The 18,055-nt window shown below is 36.1% G+C and overlaps 1 protein-coding gene across 5 annotated transcripts in view; it reads left to right on the top strand.

Annotated features, from left to right (window-relative positions):
- The window catches only part of PCLO (piccolo presynaptic cytomatrix protein), a 323,800-nt gene extending 307,709 nt beyond the window's left edge, over positions 1-16,091 (top strand). For all 5 annotated transcript variants that reach the window (XM_063155629.1, XM_063155626.1, XM_063155627.1 and 2 more), the window contains 3 exons: positions 5,643-5,777; positions 6,386-6,531; positions 11,008-16,091. In XM_063155629.1, the coding sequence (XP_063011699.1) occupies positions 5,643-5,777; positions 6,386-6,531; positions 11,008-11,148 (422 nt within the window). In that variant the 3' untranslated portion in view covers positions 11,149-16,091. The remainder of the gene's footprint in view (positions 1-5,642; positions 5,778-6,385; positions 6,532-11,007) is intronic.
- Positions 16,092-18,055: the final 1,964 nt, after the last annotated feature.

The following is an 18,055-nucleotide window of genomic DNA, read 5'->3' as shown; positions in this document are numbered from 1 at the left end:
TAGAGAAAGAAATGTCTGTGCAAAAGGTAAAAGACAAAAAGAAGGCAATCTAAAAAATAATCATAAAGACAAAAAAATTTGGAGCCTGTAAAAATTGAGATGTGCTGTTTATAAAGGTTATTAATCATTATTTTGCAGCATCTTTGCCAGTAGCTCATGCCCCAGCAAGATGATGAAAGGCATGAATACAAACAGCTGGTACTGCAAGTACCTTGTGTGATGGTAAAAAAAAAAAAAAAAAAAGAGAGAGAGAGAAAAAGATTTGCTTAAAAAAAGAATGGAAGATTTTGGCTGGCATTTTAACTTCTTGATATATGTATGTTTAAAATTATACTGAATATTTTTGCTTTACTTTCAGCTGGAGTTGTATAGCTCTAATACTGAAATGTATATACTATAAATTAATCTGTATATCCTATTACTTGCAGTAATACTGAATTATTTATTGCAATAAGATCATGTTATCTTGTTTTTCTGAAGCACAGCTGTCTGCTGGAGGATGAACATGTGATTCTTAAAATAGTGTTAAAGGAATCCAGCAGAAACATGTTTCCTGGTAAATCATCAGTGTGTTAGACAGAAAATTATGTCTGTACGAGATTCATGGGTTACTGTGGAGACATTCTTGACAAGTGACAAGGTCTTCATCACCCTTTCTAAGACTTTGTGTTTTCCCCTGGGATCACACTCCAAAGTCCTGTCTGTGTTTACATGATCAAAGTCCCTCTCCTCACAGAAAACCCAGTCTCAGTTACTGAACCCAAACAACTCTAAGAGATGTTATTAACTCCATCTCAGGGAGATGAAATCTGAGATCAGAAAGCTACTAAGGAACATTGGTCTTGTGACTGAACCCATCTATTTTTTTGTCTTTCATCATGTCCCATATTTTAAAGCTGTAATTTTGTCCATTTTTAATTCAAGTTTTCGAGACATGGATTGGAATCTCAGGTTACTTAGATTTTATGACATGCTACTATATGTTCTAACTCTCTCTATATTGCAAAAATATAGCTGAATTCAAGATTTTGTTTATTTAAGAAATACAGCTACATAGGAGTATTTTATTTGTTTTATTCTGGAATATATTATTTCTCCTTACACCATGTTAGAGATAACTATCCAAATCCAAGTCATTAAATACCTATGAGACAAATAGTAGTTAAGTACATCCAAAAAATTCCTTTATTCTATCAATAAACACTATACAGAGCCCTCAGAGGTACATTAATTTAATCTCTTAGTGTATCAAAACAGATAAAGACCTGAGGAGATTATGCATCTCTTCAGTAGGCCAATATCACTGAGAGCTGTTTAGAAAGATCTTCCTCTGATTTAAAATCTTTCACCTTAAAGTGTCTGATTCCTGAAGCTCCAGAAGAGCATTTTCTACCTATTTTATAAACAATAATTTCATCTAAAAACCTCATTTGAAAAGATGAATGCTGGGAAATATTTGTTAATTTTTTCCCCTTGTATTTCAGTTAATTTCCCTGCTGTAGCACCCCCCAGTCACTCTTCTGGAACAGGAGAGCCCATACCAATTTATACACAATTATGAAACAAAATGTCAGTTTATGTATTTTCCTGATTCTGTTTTCTGGCCATCTGGCATCCACTCAGGAAATTACTCAAGTATGAGGTTTATCAAGCAGCAGCATTTAGGCATCTCATATTTAAATTTCCAAGTTTAACCTACTCATACATTATCCATCTATGTGAAAATACATAGTCAACATCAGGAAGCCATTCAACTTATTTTAAGATAAAAGTGCAAATTATCTCAAAACTTTACATTTGGACAATTGAACTGAAGAAAATTCCTGCCATTCTGCAGTGAGATTTACTTGCTCATTTAATGCATTGCTGAATTGGTCTTGATAACACAAAATGATGGGAGGCAGCTACTTCTGTCTTGGGTAATTCTGTTTGACAGCAGGCATTTGATTAGAAAGGAATGGGAGCACAATCCATTCTTATCAATCTCTGGAATTGACAACTGCAGTGCAGATGACACATCCTGTGATTTACAACAGCAGTCAATTAAAACTAATAGCAAATCTAATTAACCTTTCCCAATGCAGAGTGTGACAGTTTTACTAGAACAACAGCTTTGGTGTTGCCATCACTACAAAAATTTAAACTCCTTGACTTCTAAAATACCTTGCAGCAATTTGGTTAATAATAACCTACTTTTAATTGGTAATAATTTTTTAATAAATCTGGTCCCCTAAAAAGAGGTGTGCAGTCATTAAAAAAAACAGGCATGAATGTTTTTGATCCTTTGTATAGATATAGATATATTTAAGAATTGGTTGCCTACAGTTGGCATGTTGCAAAGGTGAACACAGTGATGCTGTTCATGAATGTGGTCCTCTTGTGGTATATCAGTAAGTGTGTGCTTGATACATATGAAACAGGTAAAATATCACACTAATTCAGCTTAAATATCTCTTATCCCTTTACTCTAGCATATGGTTCTAGAACAACTCTTTTTCCCTCCTTGTTTTCTAGGCTAAATTAGACAATAATTTTTTGTGCTTTACTATGTGGTTCCTTGCCACTGTGCTAATCCTGGTTTGCACCTCTTTCATCTGAAAATAATTTTGATTGAGGGAAATGTTACTACTCAAGTTAAAAATTGTTTTTCACTTCTTTGGGAAACCATATTAGTACTTCCCTAAAATGATATGCACTATTTCTTTTTCAGGGTTGAATTGTAGCATTTATCATCATCCAATGTATCAAAATACCTGCAATCATTTCCATTCTCATATCACTTATGATTTATGTTTTCTAAACTTATATAAGAAGGCAAAACATTGTGATTGGGTGCTGTATATTTTGTTTTATTCCCACTAATGCAACCCTTGAGGTTATCCAATCCCATGACACCCTGAGGAAGTTTATTTCTGTCACACCAAACATGACATTCATGACACATTCATGTCCAGCTCAGCCCACTGTGAACTCTCACCAGCTCTAAGATGATTCACTATTAACTATTCCCTTCATGTCTCATTTTCATTTAAATATTCAACTCCACAAAACAAGGCACATATGCTCTATTTTTGCACACCCACATAAGGGGAGATGTATGGAACTTATAAATGATAAGGGAAAACTTATAAATGAGAAAGGGGAAAAAGCTAAGCAATAGAAGGAATAGGAATTCCTTCTGAGTCTACAAAACTCTCGTGGGTTCTAAAGTTTGTTTGTTTTAGTGCAATGTTTCATAAACCTGGTGTTAAGGCTCCTTCACTCATGCTGTGGGAGAAATGAAAATTAGTATGGAAGCACAATAAAGCTATTATGCTTCATGTGTTTGCAGCTGTAGATCATTGTTTTCCCCACAATGATGTTTAAATGGTGAAGCAGGATTGCTTGTCTTAAAGACTATCTGGCAATATAGAATAGTCCATGGAAAATTCCCAGATGCTGAGAAATAGTGTTGGATTATTTAAATATAACTTGCTGGAAGAATGTATCCTTTTTTTTCTGGCTCACAGCATCACAAGTGGCATCCAAACCACTTCATCTCATCTTGAGCTTAATGCACACCTAAATGAAAAAGGAGGCACTGAGGCAATCAAGATGAGGTCCTAACAACTAATCCAAATAGAGCTTAAAGGACGGAGAGGGAATAAAGAAAATAAGCCAAGTACATTTTCCAGAAAAGCCTGTGATTCACTAAAAATTGCCTGAAACTAATATTAGGTTTGTCCTACAACTTTCCACGCTGGGCCTTTTCTCATGTTTCTGGGAGTCAGTGCAGGAACCAATACTGATCACAAATTCAGATTCAAGCAACACCTTTCAGGTGTGTCACATCTTCATCCATTGTTTGAGAATTTTATCTGCAGAGAAAAGGAGGCGTTATAATTTTGTCTTGTATATCTTTCAAATCATTCAAAATCCATAATTTAACCAAGATGGGCCCAGTGGAAACTCAAATCTTTTCAGGGAAAGGGCATTTTAGGAACAGGAATATAATGAACAATTACAGGGAAATTGTTGGCCATTCCTTCTTTGATCCCAGCTATAAATGATCTTTTCTGTTGGCATCACAAAATGAAGATTTCATTATCTTTGCATAACCATGTAGCAGGAAAAGATGCTATTATTGCATATTCAAACCTATAGGAATGGTTTTTTGATTATTAAATATTGTGAAAAAATCACTTGCCTCATAAAGGATCCTCTCCCACCTTAGAAATAATAGAAGTGCTGGTTCAGCTGAAGCTGAATTACAAATTCATTAGGGACTGTAACTAAATTAAATTCTACCTTCAGTTTGTGAGGGAAGTTGGGGGACAGCTGTGATTATTTCTTATTACACTTTTACTCATGATCCCTCTAACTATTTTAAGTAGAAAAAAAATAGAATTTACATCTGTGAAACAGAAGCTCTCATTTTAGAGGGTGTTATTAAAATTTAATTATACATTTGTGATACAAGAAGTTATCTTTGCATGCCACTTGGCAACTTAACACTCTTTAATTGAGAACCTGCTTCACATGTATCATAATTGTTTACATTCTGCAGAGTTGCTTTGCACCTTACATCAACTTGGCACAAGCTTCTGGAATGTCCAGTAAAGCGTTAAATCCTGCTGGCACCAGAAGCTATGTAACAAAGAATCCCAGCTGCTTTATGGCTTGATTTCTTTTGAACTAATGTCTAAAGTGAAGAGAAAGGTGAAATAATATTTTCAGTAGCAGGGCAATAGATTTAGAAGCACAACCCCTGCTCTGAGATGATGCTAGCATGGAGCGGATTGAGCTGGGGATGCTCTGCTCCCACCCCCTACACATTTAGGAGATACAGCCCTGCTCCTCCCTGCCTGGCTTCTCTAAAGCCTTGTGGGAGGACAGGCAGAGGAAAGGCAAAAGAGCTTTGTCTACATTTCCTTCTGTGCCTTCTCTCCATCTCTAAACTGATTTAGAGAGGAATTCATAAAATGTAGAAGTAATGGGCCTGTATTTCTACCCACATAAGCAGAGAAATTACCTTTAATTTTAAAGGTCATTCTAAGCCCTTCCCTTGAAACTGTGTGAATGATATTGCTCCATGTATATAGGAAGGTGAAATAAAATGCTGACTTCACCAGCCTTATTTCATTGCCTTTGAATATCTTACTTTTAACACTCTATTGAAAGTTCTCTTTCTTCTTTTCCTGCTTCTTTTTTTTTTTTCTTTTTTAAACGAAATAACTTCAGAGTCTTGTAGTAAATGTTTCTGTAAAGGTGAATTGCAGTGACCATTATGTGACTTATAACGAGAAATTTCTATTCTTGGGAAAAAAGCTCCACTGAGGCAAATATATTCTGAAGCATATAATCTAGTTACACAAGTGTATGGTGTGTGCCCACCATTTGCTCATACAAGCTATACATTTTCCTTACATTCCTGACTGAAAACTGAGCTATAAGTATAGCTATAAAAATTATAAGGAAAAAAACACTAACAAACCAAAACCAAAACTAAATTAAGCAAACAAAACCAAAACAAAATTAAAATCAAACAAAACCCCAAAACAAAACAGGAAAAAAAACCCCTAAAATTTTACACCTCTCCAAGTTAGAAAGATACATTTGGTTTCCTCTCACATTAATGAGGGTTGCTTTTTCTGCTTTTCTAGGTAAAACACAAGTTATGGGTGAAATCAAGATTGCGTTAAAGAAGGAAATGAAGACAGATGGAGAACAACTGATAGTAGAAATCCTTCAGTGCAGGAATATCACATACAAATTTAAATCTCCAGATCATCTTCCAGGTATCACTAAGAAAACACCTTCATGATACTTTGAAAACATTAAGTAGGTTGTATCTTAAGTCATTTAACATCATCACTAAAATGGAACAGAAAATTGCTACTTTGCCAGGATGACATATGCTACAGGATTCTTTTTGAAGTACTTATTTTCTCCTATGACCAACTTTAATGAAAGTAAAAACATTTTGTAGAAGCAAATTAACTCTCAGAAGTTCATCTTCTTTTTAGTTTACTTTTTATTTTTAAAAATTAATCTATTTTTAACTTCGTAAAAATTATAAATCCCTAGGTTATAAAAGAGCAGGTATAACTGGTAGAAGATTGTATTTTTGTGAACAAAAATCTCATATTCATAATGATATTTTCATAGATAGAAAAAGATATCAAGATATTTTTCCCTTCAATGACAGTATTATAAACTCAAAGTAATTCTTTTGGATTTAGTGGGATGTGATGTGGGATTCACATTTTACACCATGTGAGTGAGAACAGACTATGACTTTGTAGAATATAATTTTTTCACAAAAAATTCCCCTCTGCTGAAATCATTAACAACAAAGATGATATAAAAGCTCCTGTATTTAACTCATTGAACTATTTTTCCCCAGACCTGTATGTGAAGCTGTATGTTGTCAATATCTCGACCCAAAAGAGAGTAATTAAGAAGAAAACCCGGGTATGCAGGCATGACCGAGAGCCTTCATTCAATGAAACATTTAGATTTAGCTTGAGTCCTGCCGGGCATTCTCTTCAGGTAATTCTGCATTTTATTAAATCCTAATTTTTGATGTTGTCTGTGCAGTGCTATGGGCTTTTGAGCTCAATCTACTACCTCAGTTGTTTGCTGAAAAGGGAAAACTACAAATAAATTAACACAGTTATGTAATAATGAAAATATCAGGCTAGAGGAGACATTAAAAGATGGATTACTCTATCACACCACACTGAGGAAGGGTATTTATAGATCAGGCCTGAAAATTTTAGGCTTGATCTGTTCTTAAAATCCCCCAGAGAAGGGAGTTATACATGCCTTCCAAGAATAGTTTTCTATGTATTTAGAAATTTTAGTGCAATATCAAAATCAAATATGTCATATTTTTAATCTAAGCTCACTTATCCTTAAGTATCCTCACAAAGTACAGAGGAAAACTGATTTGCCTTCTTTTTAATAAAAAAGTTAGGATTTACAGAGGAAGGCTGTTATCTTACCTATCCTCTCTACTTTTCTAGGCTGAGTCAACCAAATTTCTTGCTATGTCCTTTTGCCTAAATGCTTAATCATTTTATCATTCCCTCAATTTCTCCAACCTCTTTAAAAGTTGTGATATGTAGAATTTGACACAATAGTCATAATCTCAGATGCTGAGAATTACTGATTGTGCCCAGCCAGATATTCTCCGGTACATTTGTAATGGAGTTGACTTTCCATCAGTCTGTGACACATCAAATCATGCATGGAACTGGTTCAGGAACAGTCTCCCTCCTGTGTTTTGTTGCTTAGACAGATTTGGTCATGTGGCCAGATTTGGATTTTTTTAGACAGGTTGGATTCAGTTCCTCTACCTTCATTTATTTTCACATTAGGTGATAACAAGTATAAGCCAAACATTCAGACTTCCTCCAGTCAGTGGAGGGGCATGAGCAATTCAAGGAGTATCTGCATGCAACTCTGTCTCAAAAAGTCAGTGGAAGGCATTGTTGGGCATTTCAGCATCCAATTAATGAACCTTTAAATCTGTCAGACCAGCCTGAATAACACAGCTACATTTTGGTGATTTAAATTAGTCTGGATTATCTAAGTGCCAACATTATGCTTACTGATTACATTATTAACATTACAAATGGATGTTACTTACAAAACAAGACCCCCTAAAAAGTAGATACTGTTTTTCCTGTGTTAAGGTGTCCTAACATCTTATTGTTTCAATAGACTAAAGAAAAGGCTGTTCAAGAATTGACATTTTCTGGGAAATTATAAAGTTATCAATAAAGTCTTGCCAAAGTTTAAGAGCTCCCATAAAAAAATTGCTTCCAGTGGGGGTTTGAAGATGAAAACATATAGGGTAGACCAGTAAAGAATAACTCACAGAGTCCTATGGTAAAATAATCCATGAGGTTTTAAGGAGGGAGATAGTGAGTGACATATCCATAACAGTTAGCATGAGACTTGGCATTTCCTCTGGAACTCTGTGATACAAAGGCAAGAGGGGATGAGGGGAAACCTCGTTGTGTTCTTCAACGTGATCCTGAGGGGAAGCAGAAGGGCAGGCACTGATCTGTCCACTGCTGTCACCCATGGCAGGACTCAAGGGCAAAGCCTGAAACAGTCAGGGAGGTTTTTAGGTTGTACACCAGGAGAAATTTTTTCACGCAGAGGGTGGCTGGGCACTGGAGCAGGTTACCAGGGAAGTGGTCACAGCACCAAGCCTGACAGAGTTCAAAAAATATTTGGACAACACTCTCAGGCACATGGTGCAATTATTGGGGTGCCCTGCACAGGGTCAGGAGCTTGACTCAACGATCCTGATTGATGTCTTTAAACTCAGTATATTCTAAAATTTTATGATTTTATGATATGTGCTGATGCTGCATATCAGAACTAAGAGAATGAAGGCCGTAAAAATATCCTGTAAAGTTATCAAGGAAAAAGTTTAAAACAAAGAAAAAGTGTTTCTGCTTCATGAGAATTGGAGTTTGAGCTGTAAAATGTATTACCTTTATATATTGTAAGCACTAAATAATTTCAGAGAAAAAGTACCTGGACAAAATTATAGGAGAAATTTACAGATGAAAGACATCAAATTCTGTTAAATACAAACTTACTGCCTGTGAGTCAGGATGGCCCACAGAGCTTAGTAGGTATTTTGAATGAGTGTAACTACTTAACTGCTTTGTCCTTATATTCTACCTTATACACTACCCTCTTCACTTTTGCAAGCACTTATTTTTTTGGGGGGGAGAGCTTTAATCTGACTCTATGCATCTGTTTTTATGTGCTCTTCAAGCTCAACAGTCTATTTGTTCCCATGGCAAAGCATGAAGCTGGATGATTTGAATGCTGAATCTGAGTGATGAACATTTAGGGCCAAAGAGATGGACACAGTCCAAAGAGACTTAGGGGAGAGAGGAATTAAACAACTCAGAATTTATAGAACAAAAATGGAACTGGAAGATTATGGGAGAAAATAAGATCAGAGAGAGGTAGTAAGATGAGATCAAACATGATAATAATGAAAAGTACAATGTAAAGAGTGATGAGAATCAACCAGAGGCAGAAATTAAGACAAGGGATGGCAGTCTAAAAATCAGCAGCAAGAGCTGCGAATATTTGCCATAAAAATGAATCCATAGGCTGTTGAGGAAAAAGAAAAAAGAAAAAAAAATTAAGAAAACTTGAATTGTCTGGTACAGAGTATTGGGAATAAATAAGAAGCAAAACCCCTGGGGATTAAAAACTAAGACTAGCCGATCCAGGAGAACAAGACTGGAATCTAAGGCCTGGAAGACAGCAGAACAAAGGATGAGAGACAGAAAAGCTAGAGAAGATAGGTCCTAGGGTTCCATCTGGGGGGAGTCGGGAGAAGGATCAAGGACAGAACTAATGAAAAATTGGATAAAATTTTCTCTGTCCCAAAACTGTTAATTTTCTCAGAATGTAAACATTCTGTGGAAAACTTTTTGTCAGTTTTCAGAGAGGCACTTTCCTCAGCCCCTGGCATTTTTTTCCTCGCTTCTCTGATTTCCCTGTTCCTTGGCTACTCACCTGGGACCCTTCTGGAAAGCACTAAGCTTCTGGCTCCTGGCTCACTGCAATTAGAAATACATAATGTCCTATGCAAGGATAATCAGAAAAACCCAGAAGAACAAATTTCACAGATGTTCTGGTTTGGCTTTCCAGCTTCTGGGCAGTCCCCTCTTCAGCAAACACCAAAACTAGGGCCCTAGAAAGCCATCAGCAGTGGAACAGGCTGCCTATTTTCCTCAAGGACACATTTTCTGATGAATGGAATTTCCTATAGTTCAATGCCTAAGAGTTTTCCCTTCTCAAACCTTCTGACTAGTAGCCATTAGGTTTCTACACTGTCCAGGTTGCCGATTGATATCAAAACTGGACAAGGAAGTAGGAAGCCTTCTCAGAAAAACATTTTGCAAATTACTTCCCTTTTGAAATTTACTTTAAAATTTATTTGTAAAGTTTGCATTTTTTACATTGCTTTCCAAATCAGAATGGAAACCTTTTGAAAATTGTGAAATTCTTGATTACCCTAGTTCTTCTACAGACCTGTTACATTTCTACTGCCTTGTGGTTTCAGCACAGCACAAAACCCTTGTGTTCTGTAATTTTTCTTCTAGCATAGATCTTTGAAACCATGCAACAAAATGCTCATTTTTCTCTCTTGCTGGTTCACATGGAGAGTGACAGCCTTCTCCCATTATCAGTTACTTCCCTTGCCTGTTGCTTGTTGAGGTCTGCTCAGTAACTAAATATTACAAACCTGCTGCTAATGCTGCCATGGAGATGCAAATCTTCATTATTTCTTTCTCTTTTTGAAAAACATAGGAAGTTAAAAAAAAAAAACAAAACCAAAAAACAAAACCTAAAAATCCCCCACATTGTTCTGGTTAATTTAGTTACTTAGAAATTAAGAAATGCTAAATTTTTTTCTGAATATGTAACTATAACTCATGCCGTGAATTATACATATTATCAAATGCATTTTCCTAGAAACATGTATAATGAACCTATAGATTCACAGATTCACAGAATGAGACAAGCCATTCAGGAAAGTATTGTTTGCATGGCACAAGTCTCTTTGGCTGGAAAATATGTACTTGGATGACATTTCACAGAAAGCCTTGTACATCCAATCTGCATCAGTTCCACTGACTTAACAGGAGCTGCTATTTCACTTGTACAAAGCTTTATCTTGTAACTTAAAACTTGACCTTATGCTCATCTTTGGTAACCAGCAGGTGAACAAATTGCTCATTAACATTCAAGATTGTCATCTTCTAATTGCTATGCCCCACGATAAGGAAAGAGAAGCAGGAGAAGATTTAATTTTCACAGGGCTTTCTGTGAAGGGAAAGGTGACTCTAAAAAGTGATGGTCAATGTTTCTTTTCCGTGCATAGCATATTTCAGCCCAATATCCTGAATCTTTCATGTTTTGCTAGTATTATGTTACTGTGCACATTGGTGATGATGATGATCATTATTATTTTCACAGATTCTGCTTGTCTCCAATGGAGGAAAGTTTATGAAAAAGACACTGATTGGGGAAGCTTATATCTGGCTTGACAAAGTGGATCTAAGGAAAAGAATAGTAAACTGGCACAAACTGTTGGTCAGCTCCACACAAACACACTGAGCAGAGCTGTCTGCTTAGGGCACAAAACATGCAGAGTCTGCTCTAAACAGAATCACTTCAAGAATATAGTTTGATATCATTGTGTTTAGCTAGTCTTTCAGATTACAAAGTAGAAAAAAGCAGTCTCTGGGCTACAAAGCACACTTAAATGAGGGCTAGTACACTTATTTTTGCTGCAAAACACAGCAAAAGGAGAAGAAAATCTGGGCCCAGAAGTTAAAGTGAGGCTGTTTGAAACGAAGACTGATGAGAGGGCTCCATGTTGTTGGACTCTTTGTGAAGAGAGGAAGTGTGAAGGAAATGAAGGAGGCTGGAGGCAGGCGCTGACGCAGAGCTCAGCTGCAGCTGGAGGAGTGTGATGGGAAGTGCAGTCTGGTTTTCTGTGCAACCAGAAGGAGATCATTTTATGCAAAACCACCTAGGGTGACTGACTTTCCAAAATCTCACTTATTGAAAGTGTAAAACTTGCTCCTCTGCACCTTAGGATGTCTGATAATTTGCTGTAGTGAGATTACGCCACTTGACACAAACTGCAAGGTGTTTGCAAGAGTGGTAATGTTATTTTACATAATTTTTTTCCTTCTTTCTTTTTTCCTTCAAAAACTAGGCTGTGGAGAATCAGATCTGATTGTTTCATTTGTTTCTGTGTGTTAACAATGGATATAAACCACTCTCCTAAAATGTGATGAATAAAATTATATAAATGGTCTATAATTTGGGATGTGGTTATAAAGAGTAAGGACAGGTTAGAAACTACACTACATCAGAAAGATAAAATGCTGTTTCAATGTCAGTGACACTGTGTTTCACCCCACCCTTTGGGTCAGAAGGTCTGAATCAGTTTGAGATTGAAGGGACTTAAGCACTGGGACTGATGCAGTTATTTCAACCCGTCCTCACGTTTTTCAGCAACCAATCTTGCTCTGAAACTGTAGAAAGACAATGAATTTTAGGCTATTTTGTGGCACTTGGGAGCAGCAGCCTCACCATGCCAACAGTGACCCTCTCAATGCAGGGTCTGTATCAACACTAGTGACACATTTGGAATCTAAGGGGAAGGGACAGCAGGGCAGCTCCTGACTGGATGCTGCTGCATCAGAATGAAAAATATCCTCTTGCTATCTCAGGTGAATGTCTGAGCATAATCCACTCAACAGCATGGCTTCTTGGTGAGGAAAGAAATAAATAAGAAGGTAACTTGCAACTTTTAAGTCTGTGTCAGCATTTCCAAGCATCAAGTCCCTTTTTCAAGGGTTTGAAGACAAGAAGTTTGCTCACTTGGGAAGAAACTACTGCCTGCCATGGCTTAGGCTGGCTGCTGTATTTTCCCTTGTGGCATGTTTGAAGAAAGGAGAGCTTTTTCTCTCGTTCCTAAAAGTATAGCAAGTTATTTAAAACCCAAGAATCAATGGTACTAACTCCCATGTTACTCAGAAGTCATTTAATATTTCACAGCTTCAATAAAAAGTAGTTTCCCTGGAAATATGATCTCATGACCTTTGCATACTTAAAAAGAAAATTAACAAATTTCTGCATGTCAGACATTTCTTTTTCTGGCCCATAAAAGACTTTCCAGTTTTCATGATATTATTTGACATACATTGTCTTATATTTTCTGGATATACGTAGTACATTTCCACAGGTTGTGCAAGACCAGATGAAAATATTCTTCTGGAAAATATTATATGCCTAAAAAAAAAAAAAAAAAAAAAAAAGAGGAAATATAAAGCTTAGGGTATTAAGCAACTGGATTGACTGTGAAAAAGCTACACTATTTAATCTGGTAACACTTCCCACATAGATTTTTTGGTTTATGTTTATCAACTTAAAATATCAGCATGGAACAGGAATGTGAGAAGAAACATAAAAATTATATAAATGATACACACACCAAGGAAACTCCTGTTGTTCATAACCTGCTGGTAGCCTGCTTAACTTGCAAGCAGAGCAATCTTACCAAAATCTTATTAGCTTTCTTAAAAATACAACATCACTTACAGTGGGAGTAGGGTGTGTGCTTTAATGTTGAATTTTATGCTTTCACCAGTATATGGATACCCTACCTCTCATATATTTTAAGAAAAGTCCTCTGGAGTTATTGTAAAAATTCTATGTTTTGATGTTGTATCTGTTTTTATAAGAAAATACTTCAAAGAAAAAATCCCCGACTGAAACAAAAAATCCTGTGTGGATACATTTGACATAAGCGTTGCTCTCTTGGTGGGTTATCTTGCATTCCTGATGACTATACTGTGTTCGTACTTTGAAAAAAAAAAATCTGCAAAAAAAAAAAAAAATTCTGTGTGAAGTGCAAGCCACGAGGTGTGCAATTTTGTGCAAACTGCTGGTGATTTTGCTCTTGCTAAGATTTGCTACAAGGGCAGCAAGTGGCACTGGTAGTTGCTATGGAGATTTCCGAGAGGAAGGAGCAGTCTGTGGCTGCCTGTAACCATCATCTGTGACTGAGAACGTGGCCGGGCGTGCTTTGCTCTCACACCCCCACAAATGTGCCCAATATTTTATTCCATGCTTTTGTTGAGCGAGGCTGGAGGGGACAGCTGCCTTTGAGGCTAATCAGCTGTCGGACACTGGTTTAATTGAAGCATCTTTGGTTCTCTGGACAACACCCAGAAATGTTTCTGCGTGTTGAAAAGGCAGTTTTGGAACACAAAACTGTCATGGGACACAAAGAGCGGAATTTGTGAGGAATGTGGCGCAGCCTTGGCCAGCTGCAGCAGGGATGGGCTCCTCTGGGGTGGCCGTGTGTCACACCTGGGCACACACACTCGGCTTTCTGAGGCAGCGGCATGCAGAGGTCAGAGAATGCCACCAAAGTGTGCCAAGTTCCTTTTTCCGACCAAATTTCTAGGTTGTACTGAAATCACTCTATGCAACACAGGTTCATGTTTGAATGCATAGTTTCTTTTTTTGTTGTTTGTTTGTTTGTTTGATTAATGAAGTCAGGAAAAACTCTCATGACAATGTTTTTTAAAAAAAACAATCAAACAAGGACTATCAGTATTTTTTTACTGTTTTTGTATATATCTCAGTATTTTTTTCTTTTTCCTCATTAATTTTTGTTTATTTTATCTGGCCAAATGTGCTGAGACGTGGCAACAGCTTTTATCATTTCTGAATGATTGATTATTAATGAGTTCACATATTTCTATGATTGCTTTGAAGATACATATTGCAGGGAGGCAATAGCAGAGACATTTAACTCTTTTGATTCATAAATCTTCTGAGAAAAGAGAAATTGAAGCTGCTTCTTAGTTCAAGCCTTGTAGAGTGGAAACAAGATGAAAAATGAGCAAAAGCACAGTGTGTGTGTTTACAAATGACAGGGATTTATAGCATTATCATTGTTATTAGTATGCATAAAATGAGCAGCAAACAGCCATTCATTTTTTCCAGTTTAAAACAAGACATGAGAGTTTCTATGATGAATGTTGAGCTAGTTCTTTATCATTACACTTTAAAGGGATAGTATCCAGGGGCAATGACTGCTGCTTCTTTATTATTACCCACAGTTTTACATTACATGGATCCTGTATGGAAAAACCAAAAACCAGTTTAAGTCAGTCACAATCAATCTGCTGACTTGAACTGGCTTTAAATCAAGACCTAGGAAATATTTGAGTTATTTTTCTGGATGCTGGATGTTTGCATGGCTACATTGTGGGATATGGTAGCTGGTAACCAGCTGATATTGATTCATACTTTGAGAATGATGATGAAGAAAAAGAAGACATCTATTATATTGTAAGCTAGTGTGAGCCCAATAGAGATTATTTAATTAGGATTTAGTTTCATGGAGATATCATAAAGATGTTAATAGTATTTTTTTAAATTATTATTTGAATCATAACTGACACTATTTTTAACTAGTTTATTTTCATTGCTACGATGTTGAATGTCCCAGATTCATTATTTGAGTATATATCTAGATATGTACATACCTATGTGAATAGCAGAGAAAATTTGTGTGAGTGTAACTTATAAAGGTAATTAAACAGAGAGGAAATTTAGCATAAGTATTCACCTACATTATATTTAAACACTAGTCCTACATGCCCTGTGAATTTTCTGTACACCTGGCATGTAGGATGAATTGCTCTTTATAAATGCATATTGCCTTTAGAAGGAAAATAGGAAGAATAAGTGACCGGATACTCTCTCTTTAAACCATAAGAAGCATTTTAATGTTTTCTATATGTTCTGTTTTATTCTTTTGAAAAAAATTAATAAGCAAATATATTGATGAGCTCAAAAGTTATAATATATATAGATATCCATAATTAAAACTAGATGATTTGATGAGAGTCATTTTCTTAATTTGTTACCCTGTAAATAAATATACATTTTTGTAAAACAAACTGAGTTTAAATTATTAACTCCATTTGACATCCAAGCATGTGAGTGTGTCCTTATTTGATTGTATCTTATAGATGTTCAGTGATGTGCTCGGGTGCTCAACAACGGGTGACTAAAGTGTGTGCTGTCATGCTACAGACAACATGTACAGCAGACACAATGTTTAAAAAAATCCAAAAAACACCAAAAAAAAAAACCCTGCAAAAAAACAACAAAAAAAGAAGAATAGTCCTTGGGCAAATATAATGTTTCCACAGTGAATGTTGCATGCATAGGTAGTGGTTTGTTGATATTCATTTCATTTTGAATTTTTTTTATTTTTAATTTTGCTTCCAGAATCATCAGAAAAAATGAAAACAAAACAGACTTGTTCTAAAAGTTGTAAAAACTGAAACAAAAGCAGTATGAGATTGTATAAAAATGCTTGTAAATCTGTCCCAGTTTTCACTTTATGTATAAATCCATGCCATGGTTTTGTGATTGTATACAGGATGTATCTTGAGAACTTATGCAAATTGTGCTCTATAAAGGCTGTTATCCCAGTCTGACAAATAAATATTTAAAATATGTGTTTGGGTTCTTTTTCCTCATTAACATGCAAACCTATTTTGCTGGTTTATATTTCCCATTTGTTGACCACAGTGGTTTTATGGTGCTGCTGTGCACATTGCCTATACTCTTCTGTCCTATTTCTGCCTTAGCAAACCACCCAGGGTATAACTCATCTCCCACACTTCATTTGGAAATAAAGAATGGTTGGTTCATCAGAGCTTTTTTCCAAACAAGTCAGAACCAGAATCACATTCAGCTTATTCATACAGTTTCAGCTCTGGCATCCTGTATAGACAACAAATATATGTGCATACAACAGCACAGTTTAGAATATCCAGGGGTTTGTCTCCTCAATGCAAAGAAAAGATGAATAAAAAATGTAGTTATACTCAGTATCCTTGTAAGTCCCTGATGGAGACATAATAAGAAAGGATATGATAAACCCTAGAAAGATTTTCTCTGGCTCTTTCCTCCACCAGAAAGGTTTCCAGGAACAATATATTTTAGACTTTGCTATAATAAAAAAGAAATAATTTTCTTTAAGAAATAATTTTTGTAGTACTGAATTTTACCTGACTAGTGTAACATTTGTGATGCTTTTCCATTGAGACTGTATTTTTGAGCCATGTCTAGATCTATATTCATTATATTTGCACAGTGTCCCTATTTGATAGAAATAATTTAAAAACCTCCAAACATGTCCCCCGAGTGAAAAAAATTGTTTTAGTCTGGCACCAGAACATATAGACTAGAATTATTTTCTGTGAGTTGATGCCTTTTTCTCAGAAATTAATGTAATGAGAAATAGACAAGAACTTTGAGGATGCCTCCAGAGCAGAGGTGCCCTTTTTCACACTACAGCACTGACAAAGGCTGGCTTTGTTAATGCCCATCCGGAAAGAAACTCAACTTCCCAGAGCCAGCCTCAATCACTAAGGTATGAGTTCAAGGCACTTTGGGTGCCTATCTCTGAGAAAATAGTTATGATCACAATAAACGCTTCACCCCAAATTTTTGGCACCCTCTTTTATTTTGGTGAGGGAGCTCCTGCTCAGCACACTGGCCCTCTGGAAATGGTTAGAAAACATTCCTGAAGTGTTAAGGGAGAGAGAGCTGACTGGAATTATCTGCTGTGGAAGCTGTAGGTTTCTCTGAATCTAGCTCTAGGAAACTAGTTTACAGACAGAAAATCCCTGTGTCCCTTCTCAGACACAGAAAGAATGATTAAATAATATGCTTCTTTTTAAATAATTAAAAATATTTAACAAAAATATGTGTTTACTTACTTAGAGAGTGCAGTAAAGTATGCATGAGCTGTTTCCTCACATTGCTGTTTGTAGGGTTTAACTTAGAAGCTATGATGTAAAACTGGGAATTGGGAAGTTCATGGAATGTTTTTTAAAATAGGCTGGACTTAATATTCATAGAGAAAGAAGTTACTGAAAATCATACACGGAGATTCAGCTTAGCATTCTGGCTGTGAGGACAACTCTCTCTGGAACTCCAGCAAGAGTATCTTCAACATATATCTTCAGCTTTATCTTTTTCATAGAATCATGGAATCATAGGATAATTTTCATTAGAAGAGACCTTTCAAGGTCCTGCAGGATAGGGGACAGGGGCATGAGCTGGGACATCTTTGACTACATAAGGGTGCTCAGAGCCCCATCCAATCTGACCAATATTTCCAGTGGTGGGACATCTAGCATCTCTCTGGGCAAACTGTTCCAGTGTGTCATCTCCCTTATTGAAAAAAAAAAAAATTTCTTCCTTTTATCTATCCTTTTATTTCCTAGTTTAAATGGTTTCTTTTTGGGAAGGATGAAAGTTTAACAGGAAAATCTCCCAGGTATGTATGTTTGGCAGAAAGATTTTTGAATGTAGAATCTGAAGAAGGAATAAAAATGAAAGCAATTTTTGATATAGAAGAAAAGAATTGCTGAGCCAGTCTTAGTGGATAACTAAGAAGGCAAGGGGTGTG

This window comes from Melospiza melodia, chromosome 4 (assembly GCF_035770615.1).
Source record: "Melospiza melodia melodia isolate bMelMel2 chromosome 4, bMelMel2.pri, whole genome shotgun sequence".
In the NCBI taxonomy this organism is placed as follows: Eukaryota; Metazoa; Chordata; class Aves; order Passeriformes; family Passerellidae; genus Melospiza; species Melospiza melodia.
Note: the sequence above shows the minus strand (reverse complement) of the source record. Positions and strands in the feature narration are given on the sequence as shown.